Here is a 22,035-nt window from a genome sequence, read left to right on the forward strand (position 1 = left end):
CCATTGAACCAGTAAACTCAAAGCTAGATTTTTTTTAACTAATAAGCTTGCCTGTGGTTTCTTTTCTTTTTAAATAAGAGAGAGCCACATGTCAAAAAATGAAAAAGAATTCACAAAAATTTGAAAAGGAAATAAAATTATTATTTTATCAATTAAATGCTAACAAAATGGACCTTTTTTCATAGTTATTGATAGCTTGAAGTTCTTCCTGTTTGTATTATCATTTATCAAATAGGACAAATGGACTAATAATTACAAAAATATTAAAAATTCAATTTAAGAAAAAAGTATTCACCATTTAAATAACCCAACATCAGAATATTGAATAAGTCCTATATACACTCTTCCCCCTCAGAAACAATTATCAAAGCAGATGGATTTACAAAGAGTTGTATTAAGCATTTTTAAAAATTACTCCTATGTTACTTAGACTTTTTGGAATGATAAGAAAAAAGGGCACTTTTCTATCTTTCTTTGATCCAGATATGATATTGATATCTAAATCAGGGGGAGGCAAAACAGAGGAAGAATATTATAGAACAGTATCCTTAATGAACACCGTTATAAACACATTTATGTAAAATAATAGAATGTTATATTTAAAAGTTTATACACTATAACCAAGTTGAATTTATGCAAGGAATAGGTGGTTGGAAAATTGCAAATATAATGAAAGATTATATATATTTCAAAATCTATTACTTTATCAAAAGATACTATAAAGTTTTTGGCAAAATCCAACACTTTTCTTGACTTAAAAAATACTAGAAAATAGGAATAAAGACTCTTTAATGCACTAAATAATATATTTCTAGGGGGCAGTTAGGTGGTGCAGTAGATAGAGCACTGGCCTTAAGAGTCAGGAGTACCTGAGTTCAAATCCAGCCTCAGACATTTAATACTTAATGTAGCTGTGTGTGGCCTTGGGCAAGCCACTTAACCCCATTTGCCTTGCAAAAATCTAAAAAAATAATAATAATATATTTCTAAAATAGAAGTAAGGATTATAGATAACAGAGAAAACTTAGAAGGTCTTCCCAGTTTTAGGGATAAAAGGATGACCGTTATCATCATTAGTGTTCAACATGTTCCTAAAAATGCTACCTCTATAGCAATAAGAAAAGAAAACTAGATAGAAGTAATTTGCAAATAATATTCTTTGAAAAGCCTAATGTATCCAGTCAAAAAGTAATTATAACAATTACACCCCTAATGGAATTGAATTCACTTTAATCAATTGAAACAATAAGCAGCATTCCATTTCAACTTAGATAACCTATACAACATTTGGGAATAAAGCTACCAAGATAACAGCCAGAAACCATATAAATTCCAACTATTAAACCCTTTGCAAAAATAAAGACAAATATAAATAGTTATTTTAACTTCTAAATTGAATTTTATTTTCAATTCCAAATACTTTTTCTCCCCCCCCCCAACCTTGAGAACAAAAGGTAAATAAAATCCTTTACAAATTTGTAGTCACACAAAATAAATTTCCACATTAGTCATGTTCCCACCACCACCACCCAAGCCACCTCCCTCAAAAAATAATGGAGATAAATAGAAGAAAATATTCTTCAGTCTCTTATTTGGATGTGAATAGCATGATTCCTTTGGAATTGGGTTTGGTTCATGTATTGCTCAGAGTTACTAAGTCTTTCACAGTGAATTATCTTTATGATATTGCTGTTACTGTATAAATTGTTCTGGTTCTGCACACTTCACTTTGCTTCCATTCATATATGTTTTTCCAGGTTTTTCCTGAAATGATCTCATCATAATTTCTAGCACAGTAGTATTTCATCACATTCATATACCATAGTTTTTTTTTTTGTTTGTTTGTTTTTTTAGTTTTTGCTAGGCAATGGGGTTAAGTGGCTTGCCCAAGGCCACATAGCTAGGTAATTATTAAGTGTCTGAGACCAGATTTGAACCCAGGTACTCCTGACTCCAGGGCTGGTGCTTTATCCACTGAGCCACCTAGCCGCCCCTATACCATAGTTTCTTTAGCCATTCTCCAGTCAGTGGGCATCAGCTCTGTTTCCAGTTCTTTACTGCCAAGAAAAAAAAAGGCAGTTATAAATATTTTTGTTTAAATGGATCTTTTTCCTCTTGCTTTTATCTCTTTGGGATATAGATTTTCTAGCAGTATTATTGGGTAGAGGGGTATGTACTCAATAACAAATTGTTTTGACAATTGCAGTTTTGTCATAATTTGGGAACTTATACTAGTTAGACCTCCTTCCATCTCAGTTTCTTTTGATTCCTGACATATTTTTGATCTTTTATACTTCCACATGAATTGGTTTTAATACTTAAAATAATTCTTTGTTAATTTTATTGATATGGAACTGAATAGGTAAAAACAGTTAATATCATTTTATTATATTGACTTTGTTTAGCCAAGAGCCATTAATATTTCTCTAATTTAATTTAGATAGAATTGTCATTTTTTTAGTATGATAGCTCAGCCTACCTATGAACAATTGACATTTTTCCAGTTGTTTAGATCTGTTTAGATTTGTGTGAGTAGAGTTTTGTAATTGTGTTCATATGGTTTCTGGGTTTGTTTTCACTATCTTTAATGAAATTATTACTTTTTTCTGATTTGTTTTTTGATCTCAACTTTCCTTAGGTTTAATTTAACTGATTTTTAATCTGTACTTCAGAGATCTTTTGTTAAAGGTAGTTTTTATTGCATTATGATCAGAAAAAGATGTATTTGATATTTCTGCTTTTCTGCATTTATTTTGAGATTTTTATGACTGAAAACATGATCAAATTTGTGAATGTGCCACTCAAAACTGAGGATCATACATATATATGTGTGTGTGTGTATATGTATATATATATATTATATATAATATATATATATATATATATATATTCCTTTTTTATTTATATTCAGTGTTCTGCAGAGGTTCATTACAGCTAACTTTTCTAAAATTCTATTCATGTTCTAAACTTTTTTCTTATTAATTTTGTGATAGCTTTATCTAGGTCTGTGAGGGGCAAATTAATATCCCTCATTATTATATTTTTACTATTTGTTCCTATAACTTATTTAACTTTTTCTTTAAGAATTTAGATATTCATTTGGAACTTTACTCAAAGAGCAATAAAACTGTGCTTATTCTTTGATTCAGCAATTACCACTATTAGTTCCATATGCCAAAGAGAGTATAAAAAAATGTGAAAAGACCCACCGGTACAAAAAAAATTATTGCACCTCTTTTTGTAGTGGCGAAGAATTGGAAATTGAGAGGGATGGATGCCTATCAATATTGAAATGACTAAATAAGTTATGGTGTATGAATGTGGAGTACTATTGTTCTGTTAGAATTCATGACTGGTCTGACTTCAGAAAAGCCTGGACAGGCATGAATTGATACTGAGTAATGGAGCAGAATCAGGAGAACTTAAACACATTTAACAGCAAAATTGTGTGGTTATCAACTATGATCAACATGACTTATATGGAAATATGTTAAACATGATTGTACAGGGTAGCTAGGTGGAGCAGTGGATAGAGCACTAGAGTCAAGAAGACCTGAGTTCATATCCAGCCTCAGACACTTAATAATTGCCTAGCTGTATGACCTTGGGCAAATCACTTAACCCATTGCCTTAAATAAATAAAATTTAAAAAAACAACAAAAAAGCATGTTAGTACATGGATAACCTATATCATATTGTGTGCTGCCATGGGTAAGTGGGGAGGCAAGGTAGGTTAGGTAGGGTGGTAGAAAAATGTGAAATTCAGAAGTTTGCAAAAGGATGAGTGTTGAAAAATTTTTAAGTGTGAGTTGATTATGTTGGAATAATCTCCCTCCCCCACAAAAAAAGAGAAATGATGAAAAGGAGGTATGTAGTGTGAGAAGGGAAAAGGATCTGTAGAATGGGAAAATTTTTTCTCTCATTAAAAAGGAGTCCAAGAAAGAACTTCTGTAGTGGAAAGTAAACTGTGGAGAGGGAAGGGTGGGGTGGCAGGCAGTGTTAAAGAGTATTCTCATAGCATGGTTCAAAGAAGGAGGAGTGAATGTACATACTCAATTGGGTAGAACTCTATATTATCCAGTAGCAAAATATGGGAGGGGAAGGGGATAATAGATATGGGGATATGATAAAAGAGGGAGTGGATTTAGGGAGGCAGTGATCAAAAGGAAAACACTTTTAAGGAGGAACAAGATGAAAAGAGGGAGAGAAGGATAAACAGGAAAAAAATAGGATATAGGGAAGTACAATGTAATTATAGCTATGAATATGATAGAATGTGGTCCCCCTCATAAAACAGAAGCAAATAGCAAAAAAATTCTGGTTAGATTGTTTACAAGATACCCACAAAGCAAAGAAAAGCAAAGGACTAGAGTGAAATCTATTATCCTTCAACTGAAGTAAAAAAGGCAGGGTAGCAGTTGTGATCTCAGACAAAGCAAAAACAAAAATTGACCTAATTAAAAGAGATAATCAGAGAAGCAACATTTTGCTAAATGGTACCATAGTCAATAAAATAAAATCAAAACCATTTATAACAAATTTCTCTTATAAAGTCTTATTTCTCAAATGTATAAACATAAGGGTCATTCTCTAATTGACAAATGGTTAAGAGATATGGATAGACAATTTTCAGTAGAAGAAATCTAAGCTCTTTATAGCTATATGAAAAAATACACTAAATCAGTTTTGATCAAAGAAATGCAAATTTAAATAGTCCTGGGGTACCACCTCATAGCTAACAGAAATGGTGGAGGGCCTGAGGAAAATTAGATAGAACAGTAAAGTCTTGGAGTTCTGAACTAGTTCAGCCATTCTGTAGAAGGATTGAAACTGTGTCCAGAGGGCTATAAAATTGTGCTCTTTGACTCAGTAATACCCCTCTTTGGTCTATCTCCCAAAGACATCCAAGGAAAAGGGACTGTGTATACAAAAATTTTTTATAGTCATTGTTTTTGTGGTAGCAGAAATTGGAAATTGAAGGGATTCTATCAGTTGGGGACTGGCAGAAAAAGATTGTGGTGAATATTATTGTGCTATAAGAAATGATGGTACTAATTTCAGGAAAAGCATGGTAAGACTTACAGCAACTTTTGCACAGTGAAATGAGAAATATTGGGAAATCATAGTACATACAATCAATAGCATTGTTGCAATGATGATGATAAACTTAGCTACTTGGATTAATATAATGATCCAAGACAATTCCAAAGATCTCATAATGAAAAAAATTGTACCCCCCCAGAGAGAATTGATGAACTCTGAGTGCAAATTGAAGTATGATTTTCTTGCTTTATAATTTTTTGCTTTTTTTCAAAATGGCTGAAATGGAAATTTGTTTTGCATGATTTCACATGTATAATTGTTATCATTTTGCTTGCCTTCTCAGTGGGTGGGGGAGGGGGAAGAGGGGGGAAGAGAATTTGGAACTCAAAATTTAAAAAAAAAGTATGCTTAAAAATAAATAATAAATTTGTTTTTAAAAATTTAATTTACATGCTGTGCCATTTAGTGCATCTATGGTCAGTATTAATATTAATTCATTGTCTATGGTACCTATTAGTAAAATGTTGTTTACCTGTTTAATAAGATCTATTTTTGCCTTTGCTATGTCTGAGATCATGATTTCCACCCCTGTCTTTTTTACCTCAGTTGAAGCATAATAGATTTTTCCTCTGACTCCTGACTTTAAGTTTATGTAGATCTTTCTGTTTCAAGTGTTTTTCTTGTAAACAACATATTGTTGGATTCTGGTTTCTAGTCCATTCTGCTGTCCTCTTCCATTTTATGGGTGAGCTCATCCTATTCACATTCACAATTATGATTCCTAACTCTGTTTTCCTTCACTCTTTTCTGTTATACCAGGATCTTTTCTTTTTTTTTTAACCTTGTTCCCTCTCTAAGTGTCTATTTTGCTTCTGATCACTGCCTCCTTTAATCCATCTTCCCTTTTATCAACCTTCATCCCCATCCTTTCTTTCTTTACTTTTCTTCCTGCTTCCCTGTTGGATAATATAAGTTTCTGTACCCAAATGTTGCACAGGGAAGAGTTTCTAAAATGTAGGGAGAAGATGAAGGAAGTAGTTAATACTTGATAAAACACTTTCACTGTCAAGTTTCTAAAATGCAAGAAGGTGAGGGGAGTAGACAATGTGTGATATCACACATTGTCTACTCCCCTCACCTTCTCCTTGTGAAACTCTTTCTGTGCAACCAATTTATGTGGATCATATTCTTTATTCTTCCCCTGCCTCATCCAGTGTCTCTCTTCCCTGCCATTCCAAATTTTTGAAATTATTCAAACATAATAGAAATGTGCCAAGACCCCCTTTTTAATTAATTTTTTCTAGGACCTGTTTTTATTAAAATTAAAGTAAACTAATGTTACAAAATTCTAAGCATGTTCAGTTTATGGTAAAGTTGGCAGTTACCAATACTACAAATATGAATTTTTAGCTCCTCATCAAGCCAATTGACCCTAAATGAGGACTGACAGTTTATTTTTATGGAGGACCATCCAAATGCTAGAAGAAGTATCATAGATGGAAAAACAATAGATTGATTAAAAATATGAGGTTGCTTGGTTAGCAATAACTTCTAATAACTTCTTGTTATGGAAAGCTGATTGGTAATATCCATCTGCCTGGCTAGTTAGTATTATAGTCATAACAGACCAGATTCCCAAACACCCACCTGTGCCCTTCAAGGATAATAGATTTTCTTGACACAAGAATAGAACAGTGATTAGCAGGAAAAGTGAATTCTTCATTCTAGCACCCCCTCTTAATTATTTTATATGTAGCTTGTTTGTTGTTTGTTTGTTTGTGTTTGCCTTGCCCATTAGATTGTGAGCTCTTTTGAGGGCAAGGACTGCTTTTGCCTTTTAAACTTTACTTTTTTCTTTTTTCTTTTTGTATCCCCATTGCTTAGCACCAAGCCTGGTGCGTAATAGGTGCTTAATAAATGTTTATTGATTAATTTACTTTCTATTCATTTATATACATCTGTGTGATTGATGCTTTTTATTCTTTCATCTCAATCATTTCCAGAAATGCTTCTCCTTTCTTCTCTTCCTTCTTTCAAAACTGAACTTTACCCTTATATCATGTTCTTTTTTTAATTGAATTTTTTAGATTAGAATTAAATAGATTACTGAATGTTCTCTCTGCTTCCATATTTGAACAGTCACCTTCGAAAAGCTGTACATCTTTGTCAAAGCATGATTCCAGTAAAGGAAGTCACAGAACTATAGGACAGTCTCGCCTATCTGGAAAATCCCATCAACTATCTCATAGTTGGTCAGATGAGTCATTATCTATGACACAGTCAGGTAAGACTAGTAATCCTTAAGTATATTACTTCAGTCAATTTTGTCTTTCTTTGAATGACCAATTAAGCTTTTACTTGTCTTGACTGCACTTGAGTTTTTTTAAATGAAAAAAATTTATGATATCTGTTCCTCAAAAACATTTTATCATCTCTTCATGGACAGTATAAAATCTTGTATTTTTTTTTGTTGTCCAGGAATTCTGTAAGCAATGAAGCTAGATGATAATGCCGTGATTATTTAAATAAGTAAGGGTAATTAAGAGGATTATCCTACTCACACCAAGGTGAATTATAGGCAGCAAGTATCAAAGAGCCAGTAGCTTAACTTTCATATCAAGTTGTCTTTTCCAGCAAAATTACCTTGATTTTTCTCCAGTCAGTTTTAGTGAAGGTCACAGGATGAACAATTGCTTTGTTTTTTATATAATGTAATGTAAAAGACTTCAAAGTGATTCAATTCAATAAACGTTCCTAAAGCAGATAATTCCCATAAAATTATAGAGCCTCAAAGGTTAATATAATTTCCACTTATCTGTACATATTCAGGCATGACATTGCTTTGATTTGACAGAAAATAGTATATTCATTTTCATTAGACATTTGTCTGACCCTAATAGTGCTCTGGGGTTGGTTTTTTTTTTTCATTTTGCAATTTTTTGATTATTTTTGATATATTTTCATACATTTTGATTTTACATTAAAATTATTTTATATACACACATCTTATGATCAAACCTTTTCATATATTAGAGAAAAATTTAAATTAAGCACAAAGATCTGATAAAATGACTGCATCTGTATGATTGACTTCTTTCTCCAACCATTTATATGGTGCTTTGTTATGTGCCAGGCCCTGTGCTAAACCCTTTACATATTCTCATTTGATCCTTACAACCATCTTGGAAGACAGGTATTATTATTATCCCCATTTTACAAATGAGAAAACAAAGACATATAGAAATTAAGTGACTTTCCCAGGGTCACACAGTCACTGACTGAAACTGGATTTAAACTCAGGTCTTTTCGATTCCAGATCTTACATTCTATTTATGGTACCACCTAGCTTCCCATTGAAATTTGTTTTAAAGCAAACTTTTTTAATTGAAAAAGATTTCACTCTTAGTAGCCACCTAAGAAAATTCATAATGGTGAAAAGCTACCATGAATTTTAGTACATTTATATTTTATAAATTATTATACTAGCTACATAGCATTTAAAAATAGTGAAGCATTTAATTAGGTAATAGATAATATGTTTATTTGTAAATTTAGAGTTAACTTACTACTGAAGATTCTCAGATTTATACACCACAGGCTGGGATCCATTGAATTAAGGGAAAATTTTTAATTAATCAGTAGTTTCCTTCATAGTATCATAAAAGTAACTTTTCCATTTCCGGGTACTGGAAAAATTTCATTTTAAGAATACTGATATGTATTAAGTTCTAGAAAAATTAATTTTTAGTTCATGCCACATAGATTTCCTATTCATAGTGTAGTAGCCTAGAATCATCAACTACTAACTAGGCTTTCAATATAAAGCTATCATTAAATACTTAGGATTGTGAACCTTCAAAGTCTTATTTAGAAGGCAATGCTAATGGGAATAAAAATCATATGACTTTATTTTCCTTTAAATCTATGGTTCCTAACCTGTGATATATAAACACATGATAGATGAAATTCATATGGAATTCTTTTTATCTTTATGCCATCTTTATGATAAAATTACATAAAGGCAATATTCCTTAATACTGATTTGCAAACTAGTAAATTCTGAAATTTGCTGAGTTTTGCCAAGAGTTTCTGGTTACCTACATAAGTGAGCATAACTTGCCCAATGTCACCTTGCAAGTCATTGGAATTGTGATTAAAATTTGGGGTTCTTTATTCCATATTTAAAGCTTGAATGCTTCTCTGAATCAAGTCTGATCTCTTTCTCTTCAAGGACAGAACATATGTGATCTCCTGGTTCCATTTAAAGAAATTCCATAATTAGTTCCCTGAATATTCAGCCATTCTGGATTTTTCTGGAATTTTTCATAAGTTAAAATTTTTAATGCACAGATGTTTTTTGATTTGCATTTAAAGTTACTTATATTGTATGACTATTCAAATGTCTCTTCACATAAGTAGGATGTGTTTCATGTACTGTTAGTGAAGCTATGACTTGGTCTAACCATTCTGGAAAACAATTTGGAATTTTACCCTCAAGTCACTAAACTGTTTATATCCTTTGAGCTAGAAATACCAATCTCAGGATTTTATTTGTAATTTCTGTTTTGTTTTTTTTAAGTTTTTGCAAGGCAAACGGGGTTAAGTGGCTTGCCCAAGGCCACACAGCTAGGTAATTATTAAGTGTCTGAGACCGGATTTGAACCCAGATATTCCTGACTCCAAGGCCAGTGCTTTATCCACTGCGCCACCTAGCCACCCCTTTATTTGTAATTTCAAAAGACAAATGAAACCTGAAAAAAAGGAAATGAATGAAAAAACAATTGGAAATAAAGATTAATAGAGCCTATAGCACTTTTTTACTTTTTATTTCTTAATTTATGAAAACCATTATATTGATTCTGTTTAAATGGTGTTCTCTTTTTTTTATAATTAATATTAAACTTGAATGTTTTCATGGTTTTGTAAATTTATTTGATTATAGTGGTCTGGGGCCATGGGTAAGCTTTATCAAATCCTTGAAGAATAATTAAAGAAAAACCCAGTGTAATTCATAACAGATTTATTTGCCTTTATATTTTGAATTGTTTTAATTGTATCTCTTTCAGAACCTACTTCTGACCAGAGTGACATTGAAGGTAGAATCAGAGCTCTAAAAGATGAACTACGGAAGAGAAAATCAGTTGTTGATCAGCTGAAAAAGGAACAGAAAAAAAGGCAGAAAGAGAGACTGAAAGCCCAGGAGGCCAGTCTGATCAAACAGTTAGAGGTTAGAAAAATGGATATACAAATCCAAAATGTTTTTTATATTAACAAAGTGGTAAATTGATTAGAAATTATCCACCACTAACTGGTACTGTATTTTGTGCTGTGTTTTATTTTTTTTTTTCATCTCAGGAAATCTAAACTCTTGGAAAAATGATTAAACAGATGATTTTTTTTAAAAATAAGCAAAGGACAATGATTATTTTGAAGTGATGGTCATGATTCTTATCCACTAACATATCATATGTGTCCAGTTAAACAATACACAAAATACCATTTAAAAAATAAAAAACCACTTTGGAATTGTGAGTCCCATGCTGCAAAGCTCGTTAGTATTTACTGGTCAGACAGTTGTCATCTTCTTTCGTTGTTTCATATTGTTTTTCGAATGCATCTTAGTACTTTATCCACATAGTTATTTATGAGATCACCATCATCATTACTAACAATAAAGTTTACTAGTAAAATGTTCACTGGATATATCTTTGATAAATTTCACTGTCCTTTATAAAATACCTAATAGCAAAGATAAATATTAAAGAATGATAAAAATACTGAGTTTCTGCTAAGAAAGTTCATTTCTTAGATTTGTCAATAATAAACTTTTAGTAGATAGTCCTATGACATCATGGAAAGAGAGAGCTGGTCTTAAAGCTATCTCTATATATAAAGTCCTATAGCTGATAAACACTGTGTAATCTTGACAGGTTTTGTAACCTCTCTATAACAACTCTCCATGCAACTTCTAAAACTATAAATATCAGAGAAAGTGCTGCCCAATTTTGGTAAAGAAAATTTCCTATATCAATGAAACCACAAGTCCAGTGTCCTATCTCTTTTAGTAAATATGCAAAGTTGAGCAACTTTGATCTAGTTGTCCAATTATAGGGTGAAAGAAAGAAAAGCATCATGTCATCATGCTGATATAATTTTGAGTGATAATGTCTGAGGTGTGCATAAATAAGTTATCAAGAAATTTTGTAACTGTGGTAAATAAAATTGAATGTCTCCACTGTCAACAGAGAAAAGTTTTGAAATAAATCACCACTTTTTTTTATTTATATAAATATTTTGTTTTCCAATTACATATAATGATAATTTCTATCAATCATTTTTTTTGCAAGGTTTTGAGTTTTACAATTTTTCTCCTTCTCTCTCTTTTCCCTTTCCCCTCTCCTGACAGAAGGCAATCTGATATAGACTTTACATTTGCATCCAGGATAATCATAGATTGAAATTGAACATGTTGAATTACCAATTTTCTTAAAAATGTGAGGGCCTGTGACTTACTGATTATAGAATTTAGTTATTTTAAAACATTTGTGAATCTTCCACAATTTGAAATATAGCAAATTAGAAGGAACAAAAATATCTTGATTACCCATAAAGAATTCTTATTTTGAAATTTGCAGTTAATTATATCATGCTGAAAAAGTGAAATACCATAATATAATTTTTCTACTCCATTCTATTGAGTTGTGTACACAAGTAAAAACTACAATTCAGATTATAACATTGTATTTCATTTGCTTTCTACTTATATCCAAATAGAAGGCATCCTAAGTCACATTGCATGATACTCTAAATCAGTTCAGATTCAGTTCAGCAAACATGTATAAAGTATTTTTTTTGTATATGGAGGACTGTGGTTAGCAGGAGGACGGATAAAAATTTTAGACATGATTTCTTTCTGTGAAATATATTGAGGTTTTGGATGAAGACCAAACATAGATGACATGATTATCAAATTTATGAATATTTGAAAATGGAAAGAGTAGTTAATTCTGCTTGTGTAATAGAATTGGAATCCAATTGAGACAAACATGATAAGATAAAATTTACCTATAAATTTCTAAAAGTCAATCTTACAAGTTTAGACTCTGTCTGGACTTCAGGGTCAGTATAGATCAGTAATGTGATGTGATTCCCCCAAAAGGAAAAAATATCTTATCCTAAATTAATAACAATGTAGTTTGTGTGCAGAATGGTATAACACTGTTTTCTAGTTTGTTCAGACTACACATGGGCACTGGGTACAGTTCTAATGTTCATGTTTTTAAAATTTGACAAACTGAGCATGTGCTCAAAACAGACTGATAAGGAGGCTAAAAAACATATGGCATGATGCCCTAAACTATAACTTTAGATTCAGTTCAACAAATATACTGCCATAGAGCAACCAGTTGATGAGTTAGTTTTTGTTTTGAACAAGACAACTTGAAGGGTGGGGCATTATAATTCCCTCCATATATTTTCTGGGATGTCATAGCAAAGAAAAGTTAGACTTGTTTCCCTTAGTCTACAAGGGTGGAACTAGGAACAATGTAACTATTTTGACAAAAAGTTTCGATATTTAAAGATGTTCAAAAGTGAATTGGGCAGCCTCAGAAAAAAGGTACATGCTTTATTACTTGGAGAACTTCAAGCAAAGATTGGATGACTACAGAATATTTTTAACTGAGGTGTGATTTTAGCTTGATGACTCTCTGAGAAGCTATGCTCTATGTGATTTAAGATCTAGAATTTAAAAAAATTACCTAGGTATCTGAAATGATGCGGAATGCCAATTTAAGTTTAGGATAAAGGTCATTGTCGACAGGAGGATCAGGGAAGCCTTCATGGGGAGGAGTGACATGGGGGAGTACTTTAGGAAGGAGTTAGAGAACAGCATGGATTAAGGCAAAGACAGAAGTATAGAAGAGAAATAGAGGATGGCAAATCGTTTGTGTGGAGTCAAGAAGAGAAGATAATTGTTAAGTAAGGCTGAAAAAGATTCCATGGTACCAGTTTGTAAACCACCTTGAGTTCTAGGCCAGAGTTTAAACCTTATTCAGTAGGTGCTAGGAAACTTTTTAAAGGGTTTTGTTCAAAGGAATGACAAATTTAATCTCCCACTGAAGAATAGATTGAAGGGAGGAAAGGATTAGAGGTGGGGAAGACCTCCTGCATTAGTCCAAAATAGTAATAGGAACCTGTTCATAATAGAGTTATAGTGGGAATAGAGAAGAAGGTACAAGTGCCAGTGTTATTATGAAAACAGAATATTGAGAACTTGATCATCTTGATTGTGAGCTCCGTAAGAACACAGAATGTCTTTTATAAACTTTTTTTAATTTTGTATTCCCAATATGTAGCACAATAACATAGTAGACATTAATAAATGTTTGACACAACTTACAGAAGTAATGAAGTCAGAAGAACACATTTTTAATTGAACAAATATACATTTTATATATACGTATATAAAGTATATATTTGATATTTTATTTATTTTTCCAATTACATGCAAAGGTGGTTTTCAACAATTAATTTCTTGGCAAGGTTTTGAGTTTTACATTTTTCTCTCTCCCTTCCCCTCCTTCTCCCTATAACAGAGAGCAATCTAATATAAACTCTACACATATAGCCATGTTAAACATAGATCCATGTTAATCATGTTGGAAAAAAAGTAATTCAGCTAATATTTATTAAGTCCCTACTAATTGCAAGTTTCTGTGCTACACATTTATATTAGAATACTAAAATGACAGTTCCTCTCCTCATTGAGGCTATAGTATACTATTATATGACTTTTGCACAAATAAATATAAAACAAAGTAGAGTATAATGGGGAGGATAATAGAAGAATGTGAACAGAATGCTCTAAGGAAAATTTGAGAATGGAATCTATGTTTTGATCTGGGGAGATTACAGAATTTCAGAGGAGAAAGAGATGTCAATGCCAATTAAAATCAACCAATATCTGAAAAAGAATCATCACAATATGTCTGAAAAGTGTTCATTTAACCTTTACTTGAATACTTTCAATGAGGAGGAATTCAGTTTCAGTTCATAATTCATAATTTCAAGGCCTTTTACCTTCCTGGTTGTCCCCTTTGAAAACATTCCACGTTTACAGTGTCTTTCCTAAAATAGATAGCTCAGAATTTAAAGAACTACTCCAGATATGGTTTGACTGGAAAATAGAATGGTGATATTATCATCCTCTGATTCCTGGCTGTGCCTCAATATTGCCAAAACTTGCAGTTAGTTTTTTGGCATTGGTACCGTATTGAGTCATCAAGCTTATCGTCCATCAAAACACCCAGATCTTTTGCAAACTACTCTCTAGCCATTCCTTATAATTCTTGTATTTATGAAGTTTATTTTTTTTAAATCACATATGAGAGTTTACATTTTTTAGCCTTATTGCATTTTGCCTTTTTAGATATAGCTTTATTGAATCCCGATTCTGTCATCTAACCTATTAGCTATCCCTCATAAGTTTGTATTCTCTTCAGTTTGGATAAGCATATCAAAAAATACCTTTAAGTCTCTGATGATGATGTAAAGTTGTACAGAGCTAAGAGATCTCTAGGACACTTGACTGAATTCTCCTTTCCAATTGGCATTGCACCATTTTATAGCTACATTCAGGGTATAGCTATTTAGTTAGTCTTGAATCCACTTACCTTAATTCTAGTGTATCCTTTATCTTTCTGTCTTATTGAGAAAAATTAAGCTAGCGATTTTAACAAATGTTTTGCTGTGATCAAGTTAGTTTATAGCTTTTTTTCTGATCTCCTGATCTAGAAATCCAGTCAAAAAGAGCCTTTCTTAGCCATTCTAGGTCTAAACAAGTCCAAGAATATTAAAATTAGATGATGAATTAAAGGACAGATTGTTTCATAGAGCCCTAAAATACAAGTTTTAAAAAGTTCTAGTAGTTTACTAATAGTATTATTTGTGTGCCAAGCACCAGGATACAAAGGCATTAAAAAATGTTCCCTGTTCTCAAAGAATTCACAATCTAATAAGGGAAACAGAATGTGGGACTTTGACTAGGTCTTGAAAAATCATTGTGAAACTGGAAGGGAGAAATAGTAAAAAATACTTGGAGTTAAGAGATGGAGTACAAAGAACAACCAGGAGAGTTGTATCTTTGGATCCCAGAGTACATGTTTGGGAATGAGGGAATTTGAACTTAGTTTATTGAATACGGAAAGATAGAAACCTGAGCATCTTCCATTAGGAAGATCAGTTTGACAGCTGAGCGGATAATGGACTGGTGTGGGGGAAAAATTTGGGGCAAGGATGCTAGCAGGCTGTTGCAGTAGATCAAGTATGAGATGATGAGGTCTTAGACTAGACTAGATTAAAGGTAATGTCAAAACAAAGAAGGAGCATATATGAGATATTATGAAAGTAGAAAAAAAACAGGACATAACAATTGAATATACAGAAGATGTGAAAGACAGGAGATACTGAGGTTTTGAGCCAAGGGAACCAGGAAAATCAGTACCCTCAACAAGTAATAGGGAAGTTAGGAAGAGGGAAGGGTTTGGAATAAAAAGATAATGAATTCAGTTTTGGGCATACTGAGTTTAAGGTGTGTGTGAACCTTCAGTTCAAGATATCTATTCAATGTCAAGCTATCTCTTCAAGTGTTAAGATATCTGAGAGACTGAAGATTTGAGAGAGCTAGTTGGCACAATGGATAGACCACTGGCTCAGGAGAACCTGAGTTCAAATTCGACCTCAGACACTAAATAATTATCTAGCTGTGTGTATTAGATCCAGGCTGCATGGTTTTATGATTTTTCTCCAGCTTCATTCAGCAGCATGTGAGTAAGTGTAAAGATTGGATTTGGGGAACAATCCAAGGCTAGAGTTTAACAAGGCAAGATCAGTGAGGGACTTAAAAGAAGAGGGCTATGTATAGTTGAAATGGTTCACCACAAGGTACATTCCTAAATAACAAACACATACTACATGATGGGGGAGGGGAGTATATTTTAAAAAAATTCACAAGACATAAACTAAATGAAAGGAACACAAGTTTCTTTAATGACCAACCAGTATGACCAAATATGGCATTTTATGGAGAGTCTGTTTATGGAGTATCTGTTTCAGATACATTCAGATACATTCATTTAACAAGCATGTATTAAGAGCATTGTACCAAACATTGTGTTGTATCCTGGGAAATACAAAGTCAAAAACAAATATTTCCTGTCCTCAAGGAGCTTGTTTTCTGTTGAAGGAAAGCAATAGATAAAAAATATATTCAAAATAATTTCTGGGAGCAGAGTTGCCCTGGCAACTGGAGCATCAGGTTGAGCCTCATTTAGGCGTTGACACATGAGCTGAGCCTTGAAAAAAATAAGGCATTCTAACAAGCAGAAATGAGGAAGGAAAGCATCCCTGGAATGCACTAATTGAAGATGAAGTGCCATGTACCAGAAACAGGGAATTGTCTAGTTTGGGTGGAGTACAATTTGTGAAGAAGAGATAGAAAATAGAGAGTGCACATTTATTAAATGCTTTTTGAATAAATGATTGAATGATAAGAAACCTGGAAAGATGGACTGCATCTAGATTCTGAAATGTTTTAAATGACAGTTGATATTGCATTCCAGAAGTTGTGACAGGTTTAGGAACACAATCCATCCTAGAGAGATCCTAGAACAAGGACCTGAACCAACCCCAAAGGAACTATAAGGATCTCAGGACTGCCCTGTGACACCTTTTTTTTCTTAGAAAGATTTTATTTATTTTGAGTTTTACAATCCACCCCCCATTCTCCCCCCCCCCCCCCACAGAAGGTATTTGGTTAGTCTTTACATTGGTTCCATGTTATACATTGATCCCAGTTGAATGTGATGACAGAGAAATCATATCCTTAAGAAAGAAAAATAAAGTATGAGATAGTAAAATTACATAATAAGATAACATTTTTTCCCCTAATTTGACGGTAATAGTCTTTGGTCCTTGTTCAAAGTCCATACTTCTTTCTCTGGATACAGATGGTATTCTCCATTGCAGATAGCTCAAAATTGCCTGTGACACTTTTTAAAACATCAGATAGTACTGCTTTTAGGAGAGGGATTGATTTCATTTTATTAAATCAGCTAAAGGACTAACTACAGCATAGATTGGATAAAGTGTAGGCTAAGGATTTTATAGTTCTTCATAAAGACTGACTTTCTCCTGTAGAATAATCATATCCATTCTGCTACTGAGTAGATGATAATTTTTTTGCAAATGATATTTGTTATTCCCATAAAAAATAAAATTAAAACTTGGGGTATTAAACTCATTGGTAACTTTTCCCCAAAAGTTAACCACTTTACCGGAATAGAATTTTGAATTTGAATTTTAAAATCAGCATTAGATCACACAGTAAAGATAAAATGGATAAAAAAAAAACCCTTTTCCAAAAATGTTTTCAATGCTAATATGTGAATTTATTTCCATTCAGATATAAACTGGAAATGTTTAATGTTCTTAATTTTTCTAAAAAGTCGTAATTTTGAAAACTAACTACAAACTTTTAATTTCTCAAAATAGTCTTATGATGAATTTATCAAGAAAACAGAAGCAGAGTTAAGTCGGGACCTGGAGACATCACCAACAGCTAAACCTCAAATTAAAACTCCCTCCTCAGCTACTGAGAGGCCCAAAATCAAACCTCCACCACTTCACAGGTTGGACTGTTTTGGTTATTTATTTTCTCCACTAGCCAGTCTGATAATTGATGGGATATATATACTAAGATTGGGGTGAGGTGTTTGAAACAAATGAGAATAAGGAAGTATTGACAGTCATAATGCAATATTAGCTTATTTTAAAATTAAAAAAATAAATTGCCTCTAATTTTGCTAAAATGGTTTTTGTCTGTCTGAGGCAACCCCCACCACAAAAGCTTTATAATATGTAGTATATTTAAGTGAACTAAAAGACTGGGTGGGGAAAGAATTTAAAACCATCCTGCATATTTATAACAAAGATTAGAACATATTAGGTGCTAGTAGAGTTGGACTTCTAGGTGAGTTGCTCATAGATTTCTTTTGAAGTTGATTGAGAATTTTCCATCCTTCTTGGGGACTCCTAGCCTTTTCCATTTGACTAAATATTCTGCCATCATAGAACTCTGTCCTTATTTATTTATTTTTATTTATATTTCCTTATTTTCATATATTAACTTTCTTTACCTCAGACCTGAAGCCACAAAGACCTGGAAATCACTAACTGAGGCAGAACGGTCCAGAGGATCTCTAGAGTCTATTGCTGAACATCTTGGTTTGTATTGTGAGACATAATGGTGTTTAAGAATTTGTGTAGGGGTGGCTAGGTGGCGCAGTGGATAGAGCACCGGCCCTGGAGTCAGGAGTACCTGGGTTCAAATCCGGTCTCAAACACTTAATAATTACCTACCTATATGGCCTTGGGCAAGCCACTTAACCCATTTGCCTTGCAAACACACACACACACACACACACACACACACACACACACACACACACACACACAAAGAATTTGTGTGGAACACATGAAAGTCTACACCTGTTCAATTTTATTCTATAATGAATAACTTAAACTGCCCTATTAAATTATTTTTCATTTATAAAGTTCATTACTAATTTATAGCATTCATATGTAGCTTATTTGCATTTGTCCCATTTGATGAGAAAATTGAGTCATAGGAAAAGGTTACATGGCAAGATAATGGCAAAATATACTTTTGATATAGAATCATTTTCTTTATTTAAAAATGATCAGTTTGTTTAGGTCATAATTTTTTTCTTCTTTGAATTCCATATTTGTAAAATCAGGCCCCTCTCCCCACCTCAAAGTTGGAAAATTGTATTTAGGTATTATCTTTTCAGAGTTTTAAGATCATCAAAGAAATTATATTCTAAAAAGTATATTTGAAAAAATAATTATTAAAAATTCCTAAAATTCATATAGGGTCTATACCATGTTCAGGTGCTTTAAAATTATCTTATTGGATCATTACAATAATTCTAGGAGGTGGGTGCTATTATCATCTCCATTTTACAAATGAGGAAACTGAGATATGCAGAGATGAAGTGACTTGCTAGTCACAAAGCTAATAATATGTCTAAGGCTGTATTTAAATTCAAGTTTTCTTGACTCCTACCCCAGCACTCCATCCACTGAGCCACCTAGCTGCCTATGTGAATTGTAGATGTTCCATTAAATTCTGTCTCTTGGGGCAGCTAGGTGGCGTAGTGGGTAAAGCAGCGGCCCTGGAGTCAGGAGTACCTGAGTTCAAATCTGGTCTCAGACACTTAATAATTATCTAGCTGTGTGGCCTTGGGCAAAACCCCATTAGCCTTGCAAAAAAACCTAAAAAAAAAAATTCTCTCTTCTTCCAATCCCTAACTTCTACCTTCCCATATAGTTATAAAACCTAAAAATAGGAATACTTTGTGGAATAGTCATTGTATGGTTTTCTTTTTGACCTGTCTATGGCTAATTATAAACAGAAAATGGTGTCCCACCAGTGTATGCCCATTTTTCCTTCTTTGTAGTTTTTACTAGGTTCTTCCAAATTTGTTTTAATTTTGTTGGGTGCCCTTTCTTACAAAAACAAACCAAAAAACCTCTCCCTGGTGGAAGTTTTTTTTTTATTTTTTATTTTTATTTTTTTATTTAAATTTAGGAAGAGTTTTTAATAGCTATTGTTGCCCAATGTTTCATTTTTCTTTTCACTGTAATTGCCTAGGTTCCACACATCACTTGTGCATGGTTAGTATGTAACTGCAAGATTGTGTTTTGAGAACTTTGAGGTTATGCTTTCTTTTTTATCTCTTTCAGATATTTCCCCTTCAAGTTCTGAGAAATCTTTGTCTGACAGATCTTTGTCTACACCTTCCAAAAGATCTGCTGACTTGGACATTTGTGCAGAACAGCCTCCAAACCCATCTCCAAACCTTAAAATATCAAGGAGAGCCAGAGCAGAATCTGGGGATTATCTGGAAAATGTGCCTTTATTATCTCCTTTCAAAGATCTAAACACTGACAGAATCTCCAGTGTATTAGATATTAGGTTAGAAGAAGAGTATAATCATAAATCTGAGATACAAGAAGAGGTAATAGAATATGCAAAATCAGAAGAAAGTGAGATTGAAGATACTTATTCTAAACACTCTGGAAAATCTTATGTCTTGTTGAAACTGGACCTAGAGCAGGGAAAGTCACCTGAAATTCTCTCAAAGAAAGCTCTTCCTTTAGACTCTAAAAATGTCCCCAAAGATTCACATAGCCCAGTGGCTCTAGAAGAATTTCACAAAAAAGATGAAAAGATGAAAGATGCACACAAGGACAGAGATGATATGGAGAAAGATCTGAGTGCAAAATCAGAGCAAGCCTCCTACAGACAAAAGATTGCAGAGGAACAGGACTTATCTTTTTCAGAGCAGCTTTCTGCTGTCAGAGAGATGTCCTACTCAGATGACTTTGAGGCATCTTCTCCCAAGAAAGAAACTTCATTTGAGGGAATCCCAGCTGAATTGTACAAGGATGATTTTGAATTGTCATCTGTGTTAACTCCCAGAAAAAACTCTCAATCACAGAAGGAAAGATTAGCACTGACAAAGAACTCAAGAAGTAAAGGCACAAGCTATGGGAGTGAAGATGAAATCAGTGAATGCCTTAGTGAGAGAAGTCGGTCCATTTCTGGAAGTGTCCATTCTGGGAGACTGTTAGAACTCAGATCCCCAACCGAACTTATGAAAAGTAAGGAGCGGAGTGACGTGGAGAAGGAACCTGGTGTCACTGAGGCACCATCATGGACCTTGACTTCTACTACCGTAGCTGATGAACTGTTTAATTTCCATCTTGGAGACAGAGTCCTCATCAGCAATGTTCAGCCTGGCACTCTTCGATTCAAAGGCTTGACAGAGTTTGCTAAAGGATTTTGGGCTGGAGTAGAGCTCGACAAACCTGAAGGAAATAACAATGGAACTTATGATGGAATTACATACTTTGAGTGTAAAGAGAAGCATGGGATTTTTGCTCCCCCCCAGAAAATTTCTCACATTCCAGAAAATTTTGGTAACTTTATAGGTGAAAATGAAGATGCTTTCTCTAATGAACAATATAATCAGCATCAAAAAGAAGAACAAAAAGACACAAAGTCTAATAGAGAAAAAGATTCAGTTGAATATTTCCAGGAGAAATCCCCAGTTAGTATACACATGGTGGAACCCTCAGTGGAGAGAAGCAATAAGACTGAATCCATTTCTAAAGTAGACCACAAACAGGAGATTTCTGTGGCTACTGAAGCAGTTACTCAAAAACAATCTTTAGTAGATTCTATAGTTTGTTCCATAAAAGATGAGAATGATATTTCCTTTTTTGTTTCTAGTGCCATAGAAAAAGTTAATACTTTTATATTGGATGATACTTTAGATATTGTCCTTTCTGAAGAATTGAAAAAACAAGAATATTCCACAAAAGAATTGCCTGAAAAGAAAGAAAGCTTAGTTCCACAAGTTTTGGGAAAACCTTCAACCCCACTCCTGGATCTTTTAACTAAAGAAAAAAATCAATTGGAAGCTCAGTTGAGGACATCCCTTAGTGTGGAAGAAAAATCAAAAACATTGGAGACTGTCAGCTTACTGACAGATAACTTGCTAAAAACCTTTGTGAAGGATACAGTTGATCAGTTGCAACAAATTAAGAAAGCTAAGAATGAGAAAATCCAACTTAGCAACCAGGAGCTCCATGAGGATGATCAAGAGAAAGTATTTTTCAAAGTCCCTCCTAATTATGAGGAGCAATCACCTGGTAGTCTGCCAGGTTTATTTTTAAAGACCGAAGTAGATGATGAAAGAGAAGTTTCCTCTCCAGATATGTGCCCCAGACCAGTGAGTATTTAATCTCACATAAGAAAAATACTGCCTTAGAATGAAATCTAGCCAGTGTAAATTGTGTACAGACATACATATCCTGAGTTTTTCCTCTCTTCAGTATATTCCC

General features: G+C 33.2%; 1 protein-coding gene across 7 annotated transcripts in view; it reads left to right on the plus strand.

Moving 5' to 3' along the window:
* CEP350 (centrosomal protein 350) overlaps positions 1-22,035 on the plus strand; it is a 173,347-nt gene that overhangs the window by 138,539 nt on the left and 12,773 nt on the right. For all 7 annotated transcript variants that reach the window (XM_074222164.1, XM_074222162.1, XM_074222167.1 and 4 more), the window contains 5 exons: positions 7,183-7,327; positions 10,110-10,270; positions 17,596-17,732; positions 18,245-18,327; positions 19,870-21,923. In XM_074222164.1, coding sequence (XP_074078265.1) covers positions 7,183-7,327; positions 10,110-10,270; positions 17,596-17,732; positions 18,245-18,327; positions 19,870-21,923 — 2,580 coding nt within the window. The remainder of the gene's footprint in view (positions 1-7,182; positions 7,328-10,109; positions 10,271-17,595; positions 17,733-18,244; positions 18,328-19,869; positions 21,924-22,035) is intronic.

The sequence above is a fragment of the Macrotis lagotis genome, chromosome 2 (assembly GCF_037893015.1).
Source record: "Macrotis lagotis isolate mMagLag1 chromosome 2, bilby.v1.9.chrom.fasta, whole genome shotgun sequence".
Lineage (NCBI taxonomy): Eukaryota > Metazoa > Chordata > Mammalia > Peramelemorphia > Peramelidae > Macrotis > Macrotis lagotis.